General features: G+C 43.7%; 1 protein-coding gene across 4 annotated transcripts in view; it reads left to right on the top strand.

Annotated features, from left to right (window-relative positions):
- The first annotated feature begins 552 nt into the window (after positions 1-552).
- LOC308399218 (uncharacterized protein) overlaps positions 553-24,632 on the top strand; it is a 49,233-nt gene continuing 25,153 nt past the window's right edge. For 3 of the 4 annotated variants that reach the window (XM_080886330.1, XM_080886329.1, XM_080886331.1), the window contains exons 1-2: positions 553-3,553; positions 10,322-10,411. In XM_080886330.1, coding sequence (XP_080742456.1) covers positions 2,555-3,553; positions 10,322-10,411 — 1,089 coding nt within the window. In that variant the 5' untranslated portion in view covers positions 553-2,554. Of the gene's footprint in view, positions 3,554-8,902; positions 9,597-10,321; positions 10,412-24,632 lie in introns of those variants that run through there. The other variant, XM_080886332.1, reaches the window with a different exon arrangement.

The following is a 24,632-nucleotide window of genomic DNA, read 5'->3' as shown; positions in this document are numbered from 1 at the left end:
GGGTTGATCAAGTCCTGGCTTGTGTTCCAGCAGCACTGGCCCACAGACCATTCCCCCTGATTCAAAGCCATCTGGAAGCCCTCCATGGCAGACTCGATTGCTTTCCTTTTTGTAGCCCTTGAGATCCCAAGTAGCTCATAGACCTTGCACAGAGGCTTACAAGAAAAGCCTCTCCACACCACTTCGATAGGCTCACACCATGCCTTCCAGATTCTCCTTCAATACAGGGAGAAGCCTCCTGTTATTAGTGGGCTGATACCCCTTAAACCACAGCCAGTCACTGGCATCACATCATAATTGGACAATCCCTATGTGGTTGAGATTTCACAGTATCCATAGTAGTCTGCAGTGAACATTTCTTGAGAATAAACAAAATATTATTTCAATTTTGCATTAGTATTGTTAACTATTAATTATCTATTAGTAAATGTTCAGATAAGATGTCCCATGCTTTTTTAGAGGGCACAATACCACCTGGACCCAAACCCAGACTTAAACCTTTAGTTTGTGGATCCCTGCTTTGAAGACTTTAGATTACATTTTAGCCATCTTGGGTTTTTTTGGAGGAAGAGACATGCCTACTTGGAAGACAGTGAAGTGTTAAATTATCAGTTAATATCAGTAAACTTGGTGAGAAAGGGCATCAATATGGATGCATTAGTGGTGAGGAACATTCAAATAAAATAGTGGAGTTTCACTCTCAAAAGTACAAAGTACAGAAGGACTGTTAGTGCAGTTAACTACACAGCATGCCGTAATGTTTGACCGATAGTTGCATGCTTCTCGAGGCACCAGCACTATAACCACAGTCAGGAGGTACAGTTCAATGATTTGAATTACCTTAAGTCATGCTCAGATGCCAGCATGATGATGAAAACCAATTCTTTCAAACTCCTTGCACCAGAAGTAATGAGGCATTTTTCTGTTGTTTATGTATGGCCTGTAAACTCATATCTTCTTGTAATTTTGTATCACATGTGCATTGCCTTTTTTTCTAATGGTTTGAACTATTTTTCCACCTAGCTTGAGTTAGTCAAATCAATCTCTCCCTAGGGTAACTTTGGTGTAGTTCAACTTTTTCCAGCTGGGTACATAGAGGTGTATTCAAAGTAGCCTCCCCAACACTGCTAAGACTGTAGATGGCATTAGTTGCCTCCATACATGTGTGTGTCCTCGTTCACGTACACAGGACGTCCCAAACAAGGACACTTTCATAGAAAAATTGCTTCAGAATGCTAAGTTTGCACCATGCTGCCATTTTAACATATTTACTTATGTTTTTCCTGCATTACCTTAACCAAGATCTTGCAGGATAATTTTAGAAAGTGCACACTGCTTCTTTTTGTTTACAGCTTGCATATAAAAAGAAAGTCGGTAGTGCTCTCTAAAATGCCTCCCATTGCATTCCCAGTAAAGGGCTCACAGAAACAATTCATACCTTAACTCCTCATTATGAGTGTCATGCCTGCAGCTCTAAGTAGATTTAAAACACCACATGGTCCTTCAAGGGTTTCTGAGGGCGAACACTATTCACCCTGGTCCATGTGGTGTGTGTATCACTTTTACCTTGACAAGTAACATGACTCATTTTTCATCCAATTTAAATGGTTGCGTGCAAATCACAACAGAAATCTGCTTGGATGCTATAAATAAAATACATTCCATTAAAAGTATTCCAGTTCCGGGCACTGAAGTCTTTTAGCTCCCATTCAGTGTTTTGCACGGTATTGTAAGTGATTCACAACAAGTCAAGTCGAGTCAAGTCAGTCTTATCTATCTAATCCACTATCACATATCGCATTTGCCTTAAGGTGGTTTAGAATGTGTACAAAATTCAGCCCTCTTTTGTAATTCTATTATGAATTTGGAAAGGGAAGTAAATACCTCTAAAATTGTCATGGTCCTGGGTCGTGCGACCCAGTGTTTTGTGTTTTAGCCTATTTTGATGTTTATTCTTTGTTTAGGGTCACTAAGGCAGTCCAGCCATTTGTACATATTACCCGTGTATTAAGTCTCCCTTGCCCTTCGTGTGTTTATGTCTGCGTGTCTTATATTGTCAAGTCCATGCTGTCGGTTATGTCATCTCCCCTGTACTACGTCTCCCCGGTTCATGTGTCTTGTCTAATCTCCATGTTTCCTGTTTTACTTTGAAAGTCTGTATTCACGGTCAGTGTATTCAGTTTCACTCCTTCTGTCCTGTCGTTAAGTTCATGTGTGTCAGCTGTGTTCCCATGTGTGGCCACTTCCCCTGATCATCCCTCATGTGTATTTAGTCTCTGTGTTTCATACAGTCTGTCTCGCGTCGTCTGTGTTACCACCTCCTGTGTTCTGTACCTCCAGCCATAGTCTTTCCTTAGTTTTGTCCAGTTTAGGTTTTCTGTTGAGTACTACACGTATGCTGCCCTCATTCTGTTTTTGTTCTTTTCATCAGCCATAATAAAAGGCTCGTTTTGTTGGAATCCACTCCTGCATCCTCGTTTGTGTTCGCACCTGGGTCCACCACACACCTTTCCGCACGGTCTGCCTCCGCAGACCGTGACAGTACGACGCGAGCATGCCGGACCCAGCGACACATGACATGGAGATCGTCCGGACAGTGGAGTCGCTATGCGACCGATGGCTGCACTGCCCCAGAGAGGGGGAACGGGAAGAGTTAGCCCGCCAAGTAGGGGTGTGCGTGTCCGTGTTCCCCTGGTTATGGGAGACGCTGCACCCCCTCGTCAGCGACTTTCTCGTCTCCACTCTCCGACTCCGCCCGCAGCAGCAGCGGCCCGGCGAGCGTGAGTCGTCACCAGAGCCATGCTGTTGCGGTGTTACCCCGCTACCTCATGAACCAGTGGCGGTCAGAGTCGGAACGGTGAGGCTCACCACCGACACACACACTTCATCGGCTTCCGCATCTTCGCCACCGCCTGTCTGCACGGAGATGCCCGAGGCTATTGACTTCGGTGAGGAGGAGCGGCAGCAGGTGTTGCGGGCGTATCGGGAGGACGAGCTATGCTGGAAGCCCTGGCTTATCTCCGAGGAGGAGCTTCTGCCAGCCGCCCCGCCTCGGACCGGCCGCCCGTCCTCGCCGCCTCGATCGGACTACACTTCTCCCGCTTCTTATCTGGCGCGGATGTGGTCGGAAGACGAGGAGCCGCTCGCCACAGAAATCCAAGTTCCGTCCGCGTCCACTTCAAGACGGAAGCGACGTTCACGTCGCCATCGCTCATCGCTACGGCATGTGTCGCCCTCCACTGAGCTACACGAGGAAGCTGTGGGGGGCATGGATTCCGACCTCGAGGGGCGGCAGCGCGCCGCATGCGCGCAACTGCAGGAGGAGCTACGGGAGGAGCCATGGCTCGCTCCTCACTACGGTGAGATCTTCCGCGGGACACGCCTAGCCCTTGGGGGCCCCCGGAGTTGCCTGGAGCTCCCGCCTGCCGCCCCGCCAACACTCGCCGCCTCAGCCTCTGCGACGCCGCAAGAGGCTCCACTTTCCACGTCAACGGGACCCACGGCCAAGAAGAAACGGCGTTCGTGTCGCCACCGCATCGCCCGACGCTCGGAGGTTAGTGACGATGTTTTGTGTCCACCTAATCGCTCTGGATGTACTGAGAGCGAGGGGCTCGGAGGGACAATAAATGTCTCAGAGATGAAGACCCCGTGTACCGGTACTGTTAACTCTGTCACCCCCCCCAGGCACCGTGTCACAGTCTGTTTTCTCGGAGGCCAGTGAAGAAGCTGTCTTTCCCGTGCCTCTGGCTACTGATATTGAAGGTGTTACTCTCGTGCCTACGTTTTGTATTGACAATAAAGCTAAGTTTTCTGGTGTTGGGCATGCTGTTTTTGGGGACGCCACACTGCCCTCACAGTACTGTGAACCTGACACTGCCAAACCGGCCATAGGCACTTCGGTTTTGGGGATCAACCCGTGCGATGTTCTGTTAAACCCTGTTATTATGAGTGTGCAGGCTGAGGGGGAGGTTAGGGAGATAGAGGATAGAGAAGACGCTGCACACCCAGGACATGCGTCTTTCGCTAAGGAGGCTTCTTTTAAGACTGTTACGGCATCTGGAGCCTTTTCGAAGACTGTGTCTCAGCACCTGCTATCCATTGACTATAAATCACGTGAGAAAACGTCTGATCTGACTAGTAATAAGACTGTATTCCCTTTGACTAGCACCCACCTTTTGGGGTCTTTTTTCCCTGTTCCCAAGCCGAATAATGAATGTTCTGCTTATGTAACTAGCCCAGCGCAAGAAGGAACGTCTGGTGTTGATCGGGAAATTGTATGTTATGTTCCGGCGCTAATCGGGCCCCAGGTTCCTCACTCTGCTGATGATTTGACCAGAGTGAGTGCTTTGGGGTCCGACATCAGCAACCGCTCTTCTGCACCAGTCCGCCGGGGCTGGACGAGTATTAAGGGCCTGCCGGGTTTTCCTATGTCTGTGAATGGCATTGTGATTTCTGTTAATACTAAAGTGAAGGTCTGTTTATGTTGTGCTTTCCCCTTATCTAATGACAAGGCTGTATTTTGTGTTTCCAAGACTGTCGGGGGGGGGGGGCGCCACGCTAATCATCACAAACCAGCTAGCCCTTTAACCGCACCCCTGGGCCAGGGCCTTTTGACTGCAGTTAATGAACTGGCCGATCTAAGGACAATTCAGCCGGATTGCTCAGAGCCAGTCCACTATGTTTTCTATGCCACGCCAAGTCCATGTGCATCCCACTCACTAGCTTTCTACAGCCGCCTAGTGTGTGGGGCTGAACCCCTCCTTAACTCAGTCTCGCCAACAGGGCTCTTAGACTCCAGTAAGTGTAGTTGTCTCCCATGTGACTGCCAAATTATTGTGTTCAAATCATCTGCACCTAGTCCTGGTTGTGTTATGTGGGTTCATGCATCGAGTCTTGGCCTTAAGAGTCATGCTTCCTGGGACAACATAACTGTCACTTGTGTCACTGAGCCACCTTGCTTCTGGTCTGAAATATTGTTTGAATCGTGCTCCAAGACAGAAGGAGTGTTTAGCTCCCCAAGAAGGGCAACTAAGGACAATTCGGACTGTGTTAAGGACTTAGAGACATCAAGGTCCTTGTCTGTCGTTGCTCCTCTGCTTACATCTGCCAAGGACAGTGTCCGGAGCTTCGTGCTCACTCCCAGGGTGGCTGTGGCGTTACCTGACCTCTCACCTGCGTCTGATCTCCAGGTAGAGGCAGTGGACACCCAGCCAGCACCTGAGCTAGCTCCCACCACCAGGGTCAGGGCAGCCGGAGGTCAGCCATATCCTGCGTTTACACCCCAGGCGGGAATGGCTGCCGTCCGGTTTGTTCCTACACCCAGGTGGGTTCCCAAAGTTATGCCAGTCAGTACACAGCTGAGCTCCGCACCCAGCCTCGGCGCTCAGGTGGGAGCGGTTGTCGCTCTGCAGGCGCCTGCACCGGCTCATGTTTCCATTGGAGGCTCAAGAGAGTCATCGCCACCACGACAGCCTCCTGCTCTGCTCCCTGTCCAGGTGGCAGCCCTGCTCCCGGTCCAGCCAGGGGCCTCCTTAACTGTTCACCCTGCGCCTGCTGCTGGATGCCCGGGTGTGCCTATCCGGCATCCTGCAGCATCCACACCACTTCACGTCATGCCAGCTGGAGGGCCCGAGGAGCCCCTCCGGCCTCATGTCTCGTCAGCTGGAGGGTCCGAGGGGCCCGTTCAGCCTCATGTCTCCGCTGGAGGGTCCGAGGGGCCCGTTCAGCCTCATGTCTCCGCTGGAGGGTCCGAGGGGCCCGTTCAGCCTCATGTCTCAGCTGGGGGGCCCGAGGAGCCCGTCCAGCACCATGCCACGTCTGCTGGGGGGCCCGAGGAGCCCGTCCAGCACCATGCCACGTCGGCTGGGGGGCCCGAGCCGCCCATCCAGCCACCTTCTGCGTCGTCGGCTGCAGCCTCAGAGTCGTCGTCGGCTGCAGCCTCAGAGTCGGCGTCTTCGTCTGGTCCGGCCTCATCGGAGTCGTCAGCCTCGTCTGGTCCTGTGTCCACCGGGCCTCGGCCAGTGCGCCTGACACTGCTCCGTCGCCGCTGCCTTCCGCGCGGCCGGCCCCCTGAACTGCTCCGTCGTCTCCTTCGCCGCTGCAGTGATTACTCAAAGTGCTGTGATTTTGATCAAAGAATCATCCCTGTTTTCGATGTAGTGCTACCTGAGGACTGAAGATCACGGCTATGCAATATATATTTTTGCCTTTGAGCACAGAGATTTGGCCACATTATTTTGATGATATTAGGTACTGTAGATGCTGTGTTCAAACTCTTTTCATTATTTTACACTTAAAAATGTTCATCTTGTTCCACAAATTACAGAAAGGTTTTTGCAGTCTTGTGAACTAACTTCTATCTTTACTTCTGAGAAACCTGGATGCGTTTTTATATCCAATCATGTTAATAACCTGTAACCAATTAATCTAATTAGTTCAAAAGGTAGGCAGCACGGTGGCACGGTGGTTAGCACTGTTGCCGCACAGCAAGAAGGTCCTGAGTTCAATTCCAACATCAGGCCGGGGTCTTTCTGTGTGGAGTTTGCATGTTCTCCCCGTGTTTGCGTGGGTTCTCTCCGGGTACTCCGGCTTCCTCCCACCGTCCAAAGACATGCAGCTTGTGGGGATAGGTTAATTGGATAATCTAAATTGTCACTAGGTATGAATGTGAGTGCGAATGGTTGTCTGTCCCTGTGTGTTGGCCCTGCGACAGACTGGCGACCTGTCCAGGGTGTACCCCGCCTCTCGCCCTATGACAGCTGGGATAGGCTCCAGCGACCCTGAAAAGGACAAGCGGAAGCGAATGGATGGATGGATGGATGGATAGTTCAAAAGGTTCCTACAGCTTTCTTTTTAGTAGCACTTACTTACCAGCCTTTTATTGTCTGGTCTCAACCTTTTTTTTTTAGATCTGTTGTTCAAAATGATTGAAAATTTTCCATGAAACAGTAAAATATCTCAGTTTTTTTTGTATTGCTACATTGTTTCTGAATTTGCTGTGTGCTATGTTCTCTCACTTCACACAATGAAACTCTTCCCTTCTGAGATTTTTGAGGATTTGTGTTTAGAGCAGTTTATTTTGTTATTTTTGACCTTGAATGTTAATGTCTTTAAAAAAAGAGAGAAGAAAACACTTGCTTTGTTGAGTTAAATACGTATGAGTGAGAAAGAAAGAAGTAAAATAACAACAGATCATAAGTTTGTGCCGTTGCTGTATTTGTTTATGGAGGGTTATTTTTGGTGCCTTTTTCAGTTCCTGTATTTCTCAGTCAAGCTCTAACAGAGGCCATTAAATTATGTACTATAATAAACCTGTTTTTTTTACATTATAAAAGTTTTGTTGTTCTAGTCCTAAATGGTTGCCAGCTAGTGTATCTTTGGATCTGAACAGATACTAATGGGTAACATATCGAGAGTAATCTGTAAGCCAGCTGGGCTAAATTTAAAGTCAGAATTTTTCAGTGTAAGTTTTTCTTGACTAGAGTTTAAAATGGGCTGGGACTGTCACATTTTGAATGATTCTTTTATTTACAGTATGTTTTAGGTACTATATAGATGGATTTAGATTTAGCACAGATTAGAAAGCTGGCCTGTTTATTTGTTGGATATTTATCTGGCAACAATATTTTAATATGTCTGGGCTATTGGATGGAGTCACACCTAAATTTACACAAAAGTCTTTAATATTTAAATGATCATAAAAATTGTAGCTGCCTGTAAAAAAACAACAACCCCAAAACAAATTCTAACCAATAAAAAGTGTCAGGCTGGAGAATGATTAACAGAGAGCTAAGACGTAAGTTGCACCTGATAATCTTTTTAGGGTTGTCATTAGACTTGTCATTTGTTGTAACATAAAGCTGCTTTTAAAGCTTCACAGTTAACCAACAAAAAAAATCACTGTCAATGTCAATAAATGACTCATTTGTATTCATTTAAATGAATAAAAATGCGATTTTAAGTCAACTACAGTCAATCACCTGTTAGCTAACATAGCAGCTAGCTGGCTAAACTTAGCTTATTTTTTGCTAACATTGTCACCAGCAAGGTATTACCTCATGTCACATAATTATTAACTATGTGGAGTTTGTAATGTAATTTTTGTTGTATTTCTTTACTGACGTCACTAACTAGTAGACTCACTTTATCATTTTGTCAAGTCATAAGTCGTTGTTTATGTTTCTTACTTTAAGTGTTGTAGGTGGGGAGAGGAGGTGAATTATGTAAAGGGACTCTGATGTTATGTGGTAAAATAGGCTGAATGGAAATCAATACACAGGCTGTTAGAGGCAACCAAAACAGTTGTGGAAAGCCTAATATTTCTTAAGTGGTATGAAAAATGTTACAAAGTTAACCTTGAGAGTAGCAAAGCATTTCACTCATCAATAGTAGTCTGCAGCCAAGCAGATAGTTTTGGTATAACGTGTCCAGTTTTTGAGATAGCTGCATGTTGAAATTATATGGCCTGTGTCCACATAATATACACTCAACAAAAATATAAACGCAACACCTTTGTTACTGCTCCCATTCCCCATGGGATGGACGTAGAGACCTAAAATTCATTCCAGATACACAATATAACCATCCCTCCCAAACAGTGGTCACAAATCAGTCCAAATGTGTGGTAGTGGGCACATCTGCTATATTGAGATAATCCATCCCACCTCACAGGTGTGCCACATCAGGATGCTGATCTGACATCATGAGTAGTGCACAGGTGTACCTCAGACTGCCCACAACAAAAGGCCACCCTGGAATGTGCAGTTTTGTCTCACAGCAAAATGCCACAGATGCAACAAGCAATGAGGGAGCGTGCAATTGGCATGCTGACAGCAGAAATGTCAACCAGATCTGTCGCCCGTGCATTGAATGTTCATTTCTCAACCATAAGCCGTCTCCACAGGCGTTCCAGAGAATATGGCAGCACATCCAACCGGCCTCACAACCGCAGACCTCGTGTAACCACACCAGCCCAGGACCTCCACATCCAGCAGGTTCACCTCCAAGATCGTCTGAGACCAGCCACCCAGACAGCTGCTGGAACAATTGGTTTGCACAACCAAACAATTTCTGCACAAACTGTCAGAAACCGTCTCAGGGACGCTCAACTGCATGCCCGTCGTCCTCATCGGGGTCTTGACCTGACTCCAGCTCGTCGCCGTAACAGACTTGTGTGGGCAAATGCTCACATTCGATGGCGTCTGGCACGTTGGAGAGGTGTGCGCTTCACGGATGAATCATGGTTCACATTGTTCAGGGCAGATGGCAGCTGAGAATGTCCCAGTTCTTGCATGGCCAGCATACTCACCGGACATGTCACTCATTGAGCATGTTCGGGATGTGCTTGACCGGCGTATACGACAGCGTGTACCAGTTCCCACGAATATCCAACAACCTCGCACAGCCATTGAAGTGGAGTGGACCAACATTCCACAGGCCACAATTGACAATCTGATAGACTCCATGCGACGATGTGTTGCACTGCATGAGGCAAATGGTGGTCACACCAGATACTGACCGGTTCTGGGTCCCCAGACCCCCAATAGCGCAAAAAACTGCACATTCCAGGGTGGCCTTTTGTTGTGGGCAGTCTGAGGTACACCTGTGCACTACTCATGATGTCAGATCAGCATCCTGATGTGGCACACCTGTGAGGTGGGATGGATTATCTCAATATAGCAGATGTGCCCACTACCACACATTTGGACTGATTTGTGACCACTGTTTGGGAGGGATGGTTATATTGTGTATCTGGAATGAATTTTAGGTCTCTACGTCCATCCCATGGGGAATGGGAGCAGTAACAAAGGTGTTGCGTTTATATTTTTGAGTGTAGTATGGAGCATAGTTTCACAGAGCCTGGGCTCCTTGAATTTAAAAAGCTGCAAACTCCCAACAATGAAGCCTCAGTGCTTTACTGGGAGCACACCTGACCTCAGTTAATTTGACAGAAATACAGCAATGCGTTTGTTGTGCAAACAAGCACAAATAGACACACAAAATATGTATTTGTTTTCGAGCCTTTTAGAATTTTTTAATAGATTAAAGGAGAGAATACTGGCAAAAAAAAAAAGACAGTGGGAAACTGAAAGAGTGCAAAGCGAGAGTCAGGCACAGGGAGAGAGACCAGGGTAGGCTGAATAAGCTGTTTGTTTGTCCCTCTGTTGTCCACCCTGGGCTTGCCTTGTGCCTGGCGTCCAGGGTGATTTCCCTTCACAACGACCACTGCCGCTCTTGCATTAGTATTTTCACTGCTGTGAGAGTAGCATTCAAGGGTGTACTGTGTTTAGTTGCTTGCTCCTCAACGGGCCTCATTATGCAGGGAATGGGAAAGACCGAGAGAGGAGAGCAGGGCCGAGACATCGACCTGACATCGCTGAGATCCACCATGCCAGCCAGCGGGCCCCTTCAGGTTAGTATACTTAAAAAGGCAGAAAAACTTATAAATAACTATAGATGAATTGCTTATTTTATTAAGCAAAAGCATTGCCTTCCTATCTGCCTTCCTTTTATTTCACCCTCTTCCTTAGTTCCTATTTCCCTCACTCTTTAATCTGACTTTTTTCTTAGTCCTGAGAGTTTGTTACTCTGAATCATTGCTTCTATCTTGGCTTTACCACAAAGCTGTGGTATGTTCTGCCTGTGTGAGAGCTGAGGATCAAAAGGCTGCCCTGTGGTTCTCTTGGTTAGGTTAAGTGCCTGTACTCGATCCCAAGACTAAGACACAACTACAGCATCCATCAAATATCAATTAGGGCCTGGGTGCAAAGGTTAATAATACCTTTTAAAGTAGCTGTGGGTCAAAGAAACAGGTATGCACGAATATAGAGATAGAAAAGGGGTCGTAGTATAATTGGAGTTTTTAGAGGTTGCATTTATTTTTTGATATTCCCATACTTTACACACGAATTTAAGCTACATTTAGTTTATTCACAAATATTTTGGATTTTATTCAAAAAGATTGAAGCTTCTTTTTTCAAATAATCATCTGACTCAATTTCACAGAAGTTATAGATATTTACATAACTGTTCCTGGTGTCTTCTGCTGGTCTGTAATAGAGGTAACAGGGTTCCTCCACATCAACCAGTAGAGCTATCAGTTACTGGCACAGTATTTTTAGCTACACAGTCTCCAGTGAACAAAGTGGGATTACTTAAGACAAGCTGTGTGTGTTTGTGTGCGTGAGTGTGTGTGAGACAGTGATAGATGTGGAAGACAGGGTATTCGCTCAGTTCATCAGCATATGTAAATGTCCATATTACATATAAATTTATTGTATATACATCATTTTGGTATGTAAATGATGTGTGTAAAATTCTCAATGAGATAAGCAGAATTCTGGATCTTAAATAAAGTGCTGTTTGCTTCTTTTTGTACATACATTTTTGGAAATGCATGCTTTTTCAACGCAGACAGTAAATGTCCTTTTCGGTGACCCCCTACTGTTATCACATTAGCGACAACTTTATTCTATCTCATAGGTTATCTGCCCGCTAACCACATCCAAATGTAGCATGAATGCTTGTACTGTTTATTCATAAAACTGAGATTCATAACACACTCTTTGACTTTTCACCAGTTCTGTTTTGATAAGTCGTAATCTGATAACAGTTAAACAGAGAACAATGTTACAGTTTATTGAAATGGTATTCAGCATATCTGTAGCACGGGTATGAATATGAATGAATGTGAATATATTAGCAGCAACTAATAAGACAGGAAGGCTTGAAGAGAGAGAAGAAAAAGACTTGTTTGGATAAGCTGAGAACCTGTACAGTACCATTTGGCCACGTTCTGCCACTATAGTGACTCCAGTGATAATAACATCACTTTAATGTATATCTGCAGATGTCAAGTCCTCCCCGGAACTATTCATTTGAACCATAGTGGCATAATTATATGATGACAGACACAAGGAGGGAAATGTGGGATCTTCAGTAAAGCAGAAACAAGTTTACCAAAGCATGCGTGCACATGAATGCGTGTTTAAGGAAGCGTGTGTTTAAGAACTCACTCTTTCAGCACAATATGCATCCCGTATGTTATGCCAGCTCAAACTTGTGGTCTGTGTGTATATGACTAATGCTAATGCCTTTATTCATGTCATTATGTATTTGTTGTGTTGTGCCAACAGCCAGTTTAAAATCAAAACACTTGCATCAAGGTACTTTATACTTTACAGTATTCTAGTAAATACCCCAACAATCAGATTAAATTTTCTGTGCAAGCACTTTGTGACTGTGGGAAAGAAAAGCTCTCTTTTAACAGGGGAAAATAACCAGCGAAACCAGGCTCAGCGAGTTGCAGTCATCAGCAGCGACAAGAGCAAAAAATTGCATCATTGAATTGAATAATGAAAAATGTTGGCAAATAAGGGTTGTCAGATATACACACAGTGCTTTTAGTGTTTACGGAGCAAACATCTGGCCATCATCTGAATTTGTCTCAAGACACACTCAGAATATCTTTGTCATGTGATTAAAAAAATAGCTATAAATTGAGCTTGATATAGGCAGTAGGTGGTCATCCATGTAGTCACCTGTCCAGGCTTTACCTCACCTCCTGCTCAGTGTCATCTAGAATAATAATAATGTATACTTTATTGATCCCCGTGGGGAAATTACTTGTTTTTCTCTGCATTTGACCCATTCACTCAGTGAAGCAGTGGGCAGCCACTAAGCAAGCGCCCGGGGAGCAGTGAGTAGGGACGGTACCTTGCTCAGGGTAGCCGTTCAGTGGATTCGAACCCCCGACCTTCCAATCATGGAGAAACTACTCTACCTACTGACCTATCCCTGCTCCTAGAATAGGCTCCAGGCCTCCATAATGTTATCCACAATAAGGTAGTAGAGCTGAGGAATTGCTGGGATCTTTTTGGTTGAGATTTAGATTCATATATGCTACTGTGGAATAAAACAGGACTGTTGATACAGAATTATTACCCAGAAGGATTTCTTGGTCTTTGAGTTCATGACATCGTCACAATATCCTGATATAATGCAGTAGCATAGCTTCAGAGTGAGAGCTTCCCCAAAGAGAAGCATATTATTTTCTGAAATTAGATCTATGAGGCTTTCATTCAGTGTCTCTGTGAGCCTGTCATGATGAATCTATTTCCATGGTGTGAAAGCTTTACACCTCTAAGTCACTCTCTATGTATAGAGCACAGCAAGAGGGTGTGGAGCGCCAATACAGAATTAGGAGGAATCACACGGCCTCTCCAAGCTTGGCACTCATGTTTCAAAGAAAGAGAATGACCACACTGTTCGAGGAGGATGGTCACAGTATGTTTAGTGATTAGAAAAAACCCTCTTATTTTTAGTGTTTGATTGTGAACAAGCTCTTAAGATTACTTGGAGAAATCATTAAAGTGAAAATAACCTTAAAGCAGACATTAAAGACTAGAATTTGGTGTAAACACTTAAAATGTTGCTGTTCTTCCAACACCATGGATCTCCTTGGTTACCAACATTGCTAAATTTTACACTTATAGATTAAACCTTCCATGCTTTTTCAAGGATTTCTAGCTTATTCAGTGGTGACATTCAGCTTTCATAGTGTTTTTACAGACATAGAAATGGCATCAATATCTTAGTGTGAGGACATAATGCAAAAAGTGAAAATTGAAACACAGGCATAAGAATTATTTCAGAGAAGTGTAAAATCATGTGAGCAAGCCTGAGCTGGCCATCAACTGACTTTGGTAGATGTCAGGAAAGAAAGGTCACTTCAGAGCAAGTCTTGCACGCCAATCACAGAAAATAGTAGTAATATACATATTAGTTTACCAAAGATTAAATATAATAAGGGAGGTCTGCATGTGTCTTATATAGTACTATGAAAAATTCTTGAGTCACCCTAGTAGGTGCGACAGTTTATTAAAACGTGCAAACGTACATAAAATACATTATCTAAGGCAAAAACAGGTTTTACAACTAGCTTGAAAGTCAATATTTGGTATGATCACCTTTATTCTTCAACTCAGCCTTGCCTCTTCTAGGCAAGCCTCCTTTGATTTCTTGAAGTAGTCTTCAGAAGTGATTCTCCAGACTTCTTGAACATCTTTCAAAGGTCTTTTTTGGACGTTGGCTTCCTTTTGTTCCATTCTCTGCCGAGATGATCTGACACTGCTTACACAATGTCGAGGTCCAGGCTCAACATTATTCACATGGCTGATAGGATTCCCTTGTGTGTTCTTCTGTCCAGGTGCGACTTTACTGCCCTGGCAGTGTGCTTGGGGTCATTATCATGCTGAAAAAGGAACATCCTGCCAATCAGACACTTTCAGATACTTTCCATGATATTGCGTGGTGAATCGAATTCTGACCATATTCTTCTGCATTCAGTCCAGGTTTTGTAACTTGGCATACCTCAGCTTTTTCTCCCTGTTTCTTTTCCTTAAGAATGGCCTCTTGGCAACCACCCTTCTACTGAGACCTTTTCTGAGGCTGTGGTGAACAGTAGATGAATCATCTGAAGGGTCAGATGCATCTCTCAAGTCCTGTGTCAGGTCTTTGCTGGATTTCCCCCCCCCTATTTCTTAAGGACATGACTTTCAGATACGGTTCATCTGCTGTAGATTTTTTTTTTTTAGGCCTGTCACCTCTTCTTTTGTCCTCCACTTGACTAGTTTGCTTAAGTCCTAGACAATAACTCTTTGGGAAAACTCCTTGTTGACTCATAAATACTGTTTTACACCTGTCAGACTGTGTTATCTTGAGATTTTTAGATTCAACTAAAGAAAAAAAATTGTGACAGGCTATTAACAAAGTTCCTGAAGATAAAGTTCTTTGTTAGATAAGTTGCTTCATTAGGTTGTCTGTTACACTGGTTTAGTAAACACAAAATCATTCATCTGACAATGATCAGGTCCAAGAACTGGACTGAAAACGCGTGGAAAAGCAGCAAATATATATATAAAAAAGATGAGAGCTATTGCTCAAGACCACATTAAAAATTCCAGGAAAGTCTGGCTTCTTCAAAACAAAATATGCAGAGTGTACATTACTGTAGTGTCTATATAACAAGGACTATATCACAAAACTTTGTTTTTGATGCATGTTTATGCTTTGTCTTTCTTGTTTCTTGAGCTATGCATCACATCAGTTCAATTTTATTTATATAGTGCCAAATCACAGCAATAACTTATTGGGGAGATCTACATTTATTTGCACAAGTGTCTTCCTTATGGGCTCAAAAAGCAAGAACCCATCATAGTTGGGTTAAAGCTAGGTTAAATACTACGAGTACACAGTTGATTAGAAATGTAAATCAGTATAATGGCCTCTAAAGTTATGGAAACACAAGTCTGTGTGCATGTCTGTGATTGTGCGTGTAACCACCTCTTGGCCCCTACATGGCAAATGTTACATTCTGAGTGTAGGTGTGAAGTATGAGAGTGCATGCATGTCTCTGTAATTCTAGGAACCGTCATCTGACGCCCGGCCGAGCCTCATCTTTAACTGAAATGGAATGACTGTTGTTGTTTAATGACTCGTGTTGTGTAATAGGTGTAACCAAACTGTGGGTCACATTCTTTTCCATTGTATATGTGTGCAAGTAGAAAGAGTTGTGTAATTTACCAGATATGTACAATAGAGTGTGAGTAGCTTGTAATTACATGGTACAGCACAGAATATGTGACAACTTTGTCCAAAGCGACTTGTTTTTAAAAAGCTTATTACATGGTGCATCAGCAACGATTTGTCAGTTGCAATAGGGTAGATAACAGATAGAAGATAACAGATTAGGACATTTTTTTAGCAAGATAATTTTTATAAACCACATTTTTTGAAGTTTAAATGGCATTGTCATAGATGAAGGTTAGTCTATAAATGAACTATACCACCAGTTTCAGAGATGACACGCAATCATTGTTTTTGTCGTCATAACCTTGAATATCCAGGCCTCTCTTATCTCTTGCTACTTATTATCAGAGACCTTTTCTGGGAGACATAAAAAAATCTAAATTTAGTTATAAAACTGTAGAATTAAATGTGAACGTGAAAGCGTTTGTTAATCACAGACATCTAACCAAAAACCCAATTTAAAAACTCTCTTTAAAATAAGGGAACTAGAGGTGAAAAATTCTAATGTCTGGGTTCAAACATGGCCGTTTTGGTAGTTTGCTGGTTTGGGTGTCAGACTATGCAATGCTCAGAACATTTTTAAAATAAGATCTCAGATTTTACAGATCTTACTTAGCATGATAATTGTTAAAGTTCATGACCAAACAATTAGAAAAAACTGAACAAGTATGGCTTGTTTTAAAGGGTTACCAAGGGAATGCCTCTCCTCTCTTAAAAAGACAGGACTTTGCGAAGCTGCATCTGTGCAAATCACAAGACCTCAGTTACAGTATTCTTGGCCATAATGCACAGCATTACAAACACAGCATATCAGCAGAAACAACTCTTACCACCTGTCAGCATGGTGTGATGATTTGAGGGGTGATGATAGCCACAGGACCTGGGCTCCTTGCAGTCATTGAGTCAACCATGTGAGGACATTTGTTCAGCTGCTAAAGCAGTCAAATGATATCCTACAATAACAGGGAAAAATAACTCATTGTTTATTTACTTTACCAGAACAAGATCAAACCCAGTACAAAAAGAGACTCCTGTAGAAGCCAATGGTTTATTCAGTGTTTTCATGCAGGACCATTTCCAAAATTGCTTCTGTTACAAGGATATAGTCCTTCTCCAAGGTCAAGGAAAAAACGTGCGGCTAAGCAGAGCTTCCGGTGCTGTTTGTCTATCTGTCAGCACGATTGTGCAACAACTATTAAGCCAAATTTTTATTAAATTTGGCAGTAATGGAACTTGGACAAAGAGAGAACTAATTAAATTCTGATGCAGATCTAGATTGCATTTGTATGTTCTTCTGTGTGGAGTTTGTATGTTCTCCCAGTGCTTGTGTGGGTTCTCTCTGGGTACTCCTGCTTCCCACAGTCCAAAGGCATGTTAACTGGTTATTCTAAATTAGCTGCAGGTGTGAATGTGGATGTGAATTGTTGTTGACGTGTCCAGGGTTATCCCTCTTCTTAAAATATGACAGCTGGGAAAGACTCCAGCCGCTCCCCCTCCTGCATGGACCAGAATTGGAGAAGTGGTTAAGAAGATGGATGGATGGATGGATGGATTGACCTTGATAGAAGATATGAAGAAATGCAACAGACCAATTTTATATTTCACTGTAGTTTAACAGTAATAATAGTACACACTGAATCCTTGGTTATGGGTTTCAAACTAGTGTCGGAAAATCATAAAATAAATTAATCTAATTGGTCTTCATTTCCTCAGATACCAGGTGTACTAGAAAATGCTGGTGTTTGCTCTTGTCACATTTGGCTGAGACTAGATTAGCAGCATGGCCTGGACACAAAACAGTGAAGCAGCTGTATTATGCAAATGTCTTACATAGTTGGTAGCCTTCAGGGGTAACTAAACATGTAATCACTCGTATTGTATAAGCCCCGATTCCAATAAGTTGAGACATTGTGAAAATATAAAGAAAAAAGAATGCAATGATTTGCAGCTCTCATAGACCAATGCTTTAGTTTACACAGCAAGCCAACCCGATTTACTTTAGTTAAGACAAAGACTGTTATTAAGACACTTAAAATACAAAAAGTATATTTTAAACTTGAGTAAATTTTAACCACTTTTTATTACAGTCCTAGTACTTCTACTTTGGAAGCCAAACCATCTTGTGTCTCACCAATTTCTCATATGCAGGAAAAAGTGATGCAAATAAGCTGTTTATAAAATGGCATTGCAAACGATTCAGCAGCTGTGTTTTTTGTTCGTGAGAGTAATACCTTTGGCGTTGACATTAGCCTTTGTGACTTTGCTATATAAAACACTATAAGAAAGAGAAACAACCTGAAAGCAGGATATGGGCCCATTATCTGCATATCTGCTTTGATCGTCTACCACTGAAAATATTATTTGAATTAGAAAATACATCATACTTGTCCTTGTCTGTGTGATTTACCACCATCCTTTTCTGTCTTTCCCTCATCTTTTTCTTCCATTTTTCCTTGTTACCCTATTCCTCCTTTCATTTCTCTCTATTCTTGTTCTTCCTCTCTTCTCTGTCCAGGGGGGATACTGTGTTTTCTTTTCATTTTGCAGGGGAAATGACAGATAACTCAGTTTGAATCTAAAACAGTTCTAAAAGGAGCCATGCCCAATTTTTGTGTGTGAGCGTGCATGTGTGCATGAGTTCGTTTGTGTGTGTGTGTGAGAAAAGGTTCTCTCAAAAGCGTTAAAGAGAGTATGTGTACAAAAAAAGGGCAAGATGAGTGATACCAGATGAAACTTTAGATCCTACTGCATATAAACAATTAAATTATCACACAAGGACCAGTTGGTCTGTCTCCTGTTTTGTTCTATTCCCTAAACCCACAATTATAGTGTCACACTGAAAAAAGGCAGATGTACGGCACAAGTGTTCTCATGACACACACAAGTCCACCGTTTTACTTCCACTTCAGTGGGATTTAAAGTCTTTGTATATTAGGACTCGTCTGTTTTGACATATTTCATGAAGACATTGTTTGTCAAAGTAACCAACAAGCATCTTTAAAAATTTGAGCAGATTTTTACATGAGAAATAAATCATTAATAGGAGCTTTAAGGCCAAGAGTTTCGTGACAGACTTTTTTTTTTTAAATGACATCAGAAACAGCAGTATGCGACATTACGTGATGGCAGAGCTTCAGTTCATCCTTTGTCATTTTTTTTTTTTTTTTTTTTTTTAATAAATAGGACAGGGGGAATGAATGAGAGAAAGAGGGGGAGAGAAAGAAAGAAAACCAAAGGGGAGAAGAGACGGTGAGAAGGGGGGGGGGGGAAGAGAGAGAGAGAAAAAAAAAAAGAACTCCTGGGTCACCTGTATGGAGAAAAAAAAAAAAAACAAACAAAAAAAACAAACAGAGGAGACAGCAAACAACAAAGAGCAACATAATAATAGAGAAAACAAAGCACCATCACAATAAACTAGCTAGTCATAGATATCAATATTTACTAAATAATAAACGATATTGTGCAGCACGCAAGATAGACAGCGCACAGTGTGCTTTGAGGCAGCAGCCAAGAAAGCTTTAGTCCGCGTCTGTGAATACCCATGTGTGCATACCTGTGTGGATCAGCATGCTTGCGTTCCAAAGGTTTCTCCATGTAATGATCTGCTAGGGAGTGTGGGGGGGCCACAGCCCCGTCCTCCAGGGTGTGAAGCGGGTATGGAGGAGATCAAAACTCCAGACATCCAGAGGCCCCCAGAACACAAGAGACCATGGAAGACCAACAGAGGGGCAGCCGCGCCACTGTTCCAGTAAGAGCTGAGGAGAGTCCCAGATGAGGGCTCGCCCAGCAGCCGCGGAGCAGAAGTCAGGGGGAGTTGCAGTGACGCGCCCGTGAGCTCCGCCGGCCCCCAGCTGTGCCTGAGTGACCGAGCCCCAGGCCGAGAGGCCAGGGGCACCCCACCTCCAAAGGGGCCCGAGCGAGCCCCAGGCCCCAGGCCCCGACAAGCGGCCGCCAAGGAGTGAGCCGGTGTGTACCCGGACGCCCACCCCCAGACACAAAGAACCACCAACACACCGACACCTGAGGGAGTCCGCCACCGGCAGGGGAAGTGGTGGTGGGTGGAGATAGACCTCCAAACCTTGGAGGGCCTGAGGTGTCCCCAGAGAGGTGGCGTCTGATACCCAACCTGACATATAGACACAGACATACAGGCACACACAGATACAAACATCCATTCCCACCCTCATGCTCTCATATGCACTTACTCCACACTCAACCAACGTGGAGACAGACATAAAGAGACGCTGTACACACAATCACACTCCCCAAGCGTACTCTACAAACCGGGTCTAGGTACCCTTGCCCCTGGAGGGGGGAATTGCACCCAGACCCAGGTGGTGTTACCCTTTTCCCTGCGGTGGGGAGAGGCAGACCACCCCGACTCCGCAGCAGCAGGGAGGCCCCACACCCCAGACCGCAGTCGGACGGCCAACTCCTCCTACTAGCCCTCCCGCTCCAGCAGGCCGCAGAGAATGGGGGTGGGAGAAGACTCCAAACCTCCCTCCACCCGCTCATTGTAGTGTTGATGCATATGTGTTCTAAGGTGCAATTAAAACCCAGGAGGGCATGGAGCTACCTGCCAAGGAGCAGCAGGTAAGCGCATAGTCCCTCCTGCTAGCCCTCAATGACTAAGTGTATTTAAAATTGATAGGTGGGCAACGACGTCAGGGGTGAGGTATACACCCTGATGGTGATTTGGACTCCGTGATTGTGCCCACCCCCAAGATCCTATATGTATGTGTAATGAGAGTGTGAATAATGTGAATGTCTAAGTTGTGGGATAAAATTGAGGCAGAGGCAGCCAGAAGGGGACGGGGGGGGGGGGGGGGGTAGCCTCCTCTGCACCCTGGTGACATACCCCCACTCCAAGGCCCTGCATGTGTGGGTGGTTGTGGAGGAGCGGGAAGAGGGAGGCAGCTGGAGATGGGGAGGGAAGGAAGGGAGGGGCAGGTAACCCCTCCCTGGGGCCAGCTCCCCCGCTGACCCCAGTAGGCACTCCCACCCTCCGCGACCCGCCAGGGAAGGGGGGCCCAGGCCCATCAGACCGGGGCCCAGTGCAGTAGCGCCCCCTGGCTCCACAGAGCCCTGGACAGTCCACCCAACCCCACCACAGAGAAAACTGCACCCACCCCACCATCCACACATCTTCCAGACTACATAAGACGGTAAACGCCCAGGCTGAGATCTTCCTCCACCTCTCCTGTATCTCCCCCTCCTGCAGAGAGTTCCTGAAGAGAAGAAAGCTCCTGCAAGATGTGACCATCCCCCCCACCAGTTGAAGACCCCACAGACTTTTGTTCTTCATCCACTTGTTCCAGCCATAGTTGCCAAGAAAAAGCAGGAACCCCCCCCCCCCCCCAATGCCGAGGGTTCCCTGCAGGGACAGTAACTCACAACACTTAAGTCATGCATGCACACACAGAGATGAACATAAATCAGAGATGAACACCAGGCTTATAAATCCGTACGCCAGTCTTCTCACAGGCTCTGTGTACACACCCTTCTCATAAAAACATTTTCGAGGAATTATGTATTGCTTCTCTGCAGCATTTACAACTATATTCAACTATATTTGAGCTGCCTGCAGCCTGCACGATGTGTACTGTGCTCAAATTGTTGCCACATAAATATAGAGATACCCACATATGCACAGATCTGTGAAAAAGCATTAACGTAAAAATAGGCATAAAAACAACATATGCAATACTTAAGAGGCTGCATGTGGTAGGGATTGTGATGAACAAAGCCTTTGTGTTTATTGATGCACAGTGAACCAGAACCTTTCATCTAATTCTCGCAGAAGATTGCGAATAAACATATTTCCCCAAAAGGCTGAGCTATTTCTTTAAGAGAGGGAAGTGATAGAAAACACATGAGAAAGCAAGAAGTAGGACTGAAGGGCGATGCAGCTTGGCATGTAGAGAAAAAGAAAAAGTAATTCGGGCCATGCAAACACACATAGAGAATCTGATTTCATCTTTGTTGATGAAATGCATGGCTGTGTGCCGGGCTGCTGGCCAGGGCGGCGCATGTGTCTGCGTGAGCATGTGTGTGTTTATGTTAATTGGGGGTTGAAGTAGAGGTAAATACAGACCTCTCTTTATCTGTGTTTTCCTTTCCTCCAGCATGAGTAGTAGGTCACTGGACTGGACAAAGTTTGTGTGGGAAAAACACCCAGTCCTGAATGTTTCTGGTCAAGCTTGTATGGCTGCCAGTTTGTTTGTGTTCATACGTGCTACTGTCAGAGGTGTGTGCAGAGTTAAGAGTCCCAGTGAGATAGGGTTCTTTGTCTGCACTTATTTGAATCAAAACAATGGAAAAATACAACTCTAAAGTGACTCTTCATAAACATTTCAATTGAGGATAGATCAGACGTTTAATAACTCTATACTTCACCTCCTCCTCTTCAGCTATATTAGGGTTTAGTTGTCTTCTAACCCACCTTTTAGATTAAAAATCCTGCAACTTTATTGTTATTCGTTTTCTCATTACTCACCTAGCATTGGCACTACCACGTCTTCAAATATGAAACTGGCATTTTTTTTTGGGCTTGTTTGTTTTTCTTTGTTAGAATTAGCTAATTTTGCAGCGTCCTTGGAAATGCGACTTGATAAATATCTTGGATATTCAAAGCGTGACAGAAACAATGAACCCATGGAATTCTATAATTGCACAGTATAGATACGAAAGATTCTTTTGAATCTATAGTACAAAAGTTTATTTTGCCTGCTCTATTATTTACAAGAGGACACCACAGTTCATACAATTGATTTAACGCCAAAGGAATTTGTGTCTCCTCCAGGGACCGAATTGGGAATCTTGTCAGTCAATTGTAAACCATACATTAAGAAAAACAAAACATCTTTTAAGAAACTCACAAAAATAGTTGAAGCTGAGTTAAAAGGCTTGAGCACTGTGTAAAATTGTTAACCAACACAGGGCAATTAAAAATATCAATGAAAAAGAAAGATGTTGTATTAACAAAATTGATGGATAAACTTACACTCAGTCAACCAAGTGATTTCTTACACATGATAATCTGAAAATGCTGGTTGAGTCTGCACCTATTCAACTTGCCTGTTTTCTTCAGCTGGACACAGCAGGACAATAATGTTTGATGGGAGACAAACATGAAAATCGACCTGTGCTACAGATTTTAGTGGAATCCAAGGCAAGCAAAGTTAATTCTGCTTCCAGAGGTCAGAGCCAATTGTTGCCACAAGGTAGCTGTAATCTAGAGGATGTAACAAACAGGCAACGAAAGAAGCTTACGGAACAGAAAACTCATTAAGAATGAGGATGAGAGATCACTTTCATTGTATTTTTAAGTCATGTCTAGATTTCAATGGACAAGCACTGCTCATCTTGCTTGCCCCAGTGGAACACTGTCAGGGCAAAGCAAGGCAAACAATAGCAGTCATGCATTAATAGGCAACACACAAACCTCCACCTCTAGTATATTGTTCATTTATTTCTCAACTGTAGAGTGCTATGTACCCAGCACCAAATGACAGACAGACAGAGCTGCCACTTATTGGTGGACATACTGTAGTAGTTAGTTTCTAAAGGGTGAGCTACTTTTGCCAAGCATAGAGGTCAAAAACAGCATACATGTAGAGTTAAGGTTATTAAATGAATCAAAGCAAATAAGTTCTTATGTTGCTCTGCATCTTTGAATAGTTACATAGTCAACAATTTACCTGGATTAGCTAGTCCAGCGGTCTCAAACCCCCGGGCCACGGACTGGTGCCGGTCCATGAGTCATTTGGTACCGGGCTGCGAGAGTTGAGGCTCGGGTGTGACATGTATAGTTTTCAGGGTTTTTATCATTAACTCGGTTTCCCTGGGTCTTTTCCCGTGTTGTAGTTGTGTGTCTTATTTTGAAAGAAATATTTACACGTTACCATAGCGACCAGAGAGCATTAAGGGGCAAAGAGGAGGATGTTACTCTCAATGCTGTTGTCGTATTTCAGGAGGACGCTGCAAATAAAGTTACACAACTACACAGTGAATTCACGTTTATTATTATATTTACAAAATACCACCGTTTTTATCTTGGTCATATCATTTTATTTTGTTGTATTTATCCGCAATCCGGTCTGTGAAAATATTGTCTGACATTAAACTTGTCCATGGTACAAAAAAGTTCGGGGACTGCTGAGCTAGTTTACATTTCGTCCAAGTGGGAAAATGGTTCTGAGGACAGGAGGTGACTTCATTTTTTTTGTTTAGATTTGTTTATGTTTGGTTGATTTTTCAATTGTACACAAATTTGGTGATTTGATAGGATATTAGGACGACTTCAAGCTCTGTTTAAACAACTCTTGTTTTAGTTTGTAATGCAGTACATTGTTGTGAGGTCATATAATTATCTGTGCTTAAAGAAAAAAACTGGGGGCAGGAAAGCAGTGATTCAGGGAAAGAACGAAAGTGCAGGCGGCAGGCAAGGGTCAGTCTTACCTCATCCAGGCTCTGTCACTGATGCCCCTTGGTGTATGTGGTGCTCATGGGACTATTGTTGAGCTCAGCCCTATGAGATCATGCTAAGTGTGAAACAAAGGCACCCACTTAATAACTGTTGTCTGTGTAAAGCCACGAGTCAATGCAACCCATTTTTGTTTACACACAAACTGTTATGATATTCTCTTACCGCTAGGAAAACTGTTTTTTATTAAGCAGTTATGTAGTTTTCCCAAAAATATTCCACATTTAAATGTTTTAAAGCTGCAGACTTTAGGTTTTACTGTTAACAAATTAGTTATACACATGTTGATTTTATGCTCCTTTAAAGCATACAATGTAGGCATTTTCTTCCACTCTAAACTGTTTTAACAAGCACATTGCTGTGCTCCTATTTGTTTTATTAAAAAAAAAATATGCTCATAACCACACACATTAGATTTCCTGGGATATTTATTGTTTTTTTTCTCCACATAAGTTTACTCTGAACAAACATATATATCACATTTATGATCCTTAGAGGACCTAAATAAATTCCCAGACTGGTGTTTGGTCACTTATGTGTGTGTGTGTGTGTGTGTGTG

Source organism: Rhamphochromis sp. 'chilingali' (assembly GCF_963969265.1).
Source record: "Rhamphochromis sp. 'chilingali' genome assembly, chromosome: 7".
Classification (NCBI taxonomy): domain Eukaryota; kingdom Metazoa; phylum Chordata; class Actinopteri; order Cichliformes; family Cichlidae; genus Rhamphochromis; species Rhamphochromis sp. 'chilingali'.
Note: the sequence above shows the minus strand (reverse complement) of the source record. Positions and strands in the feature narration are given on the sequence as shown.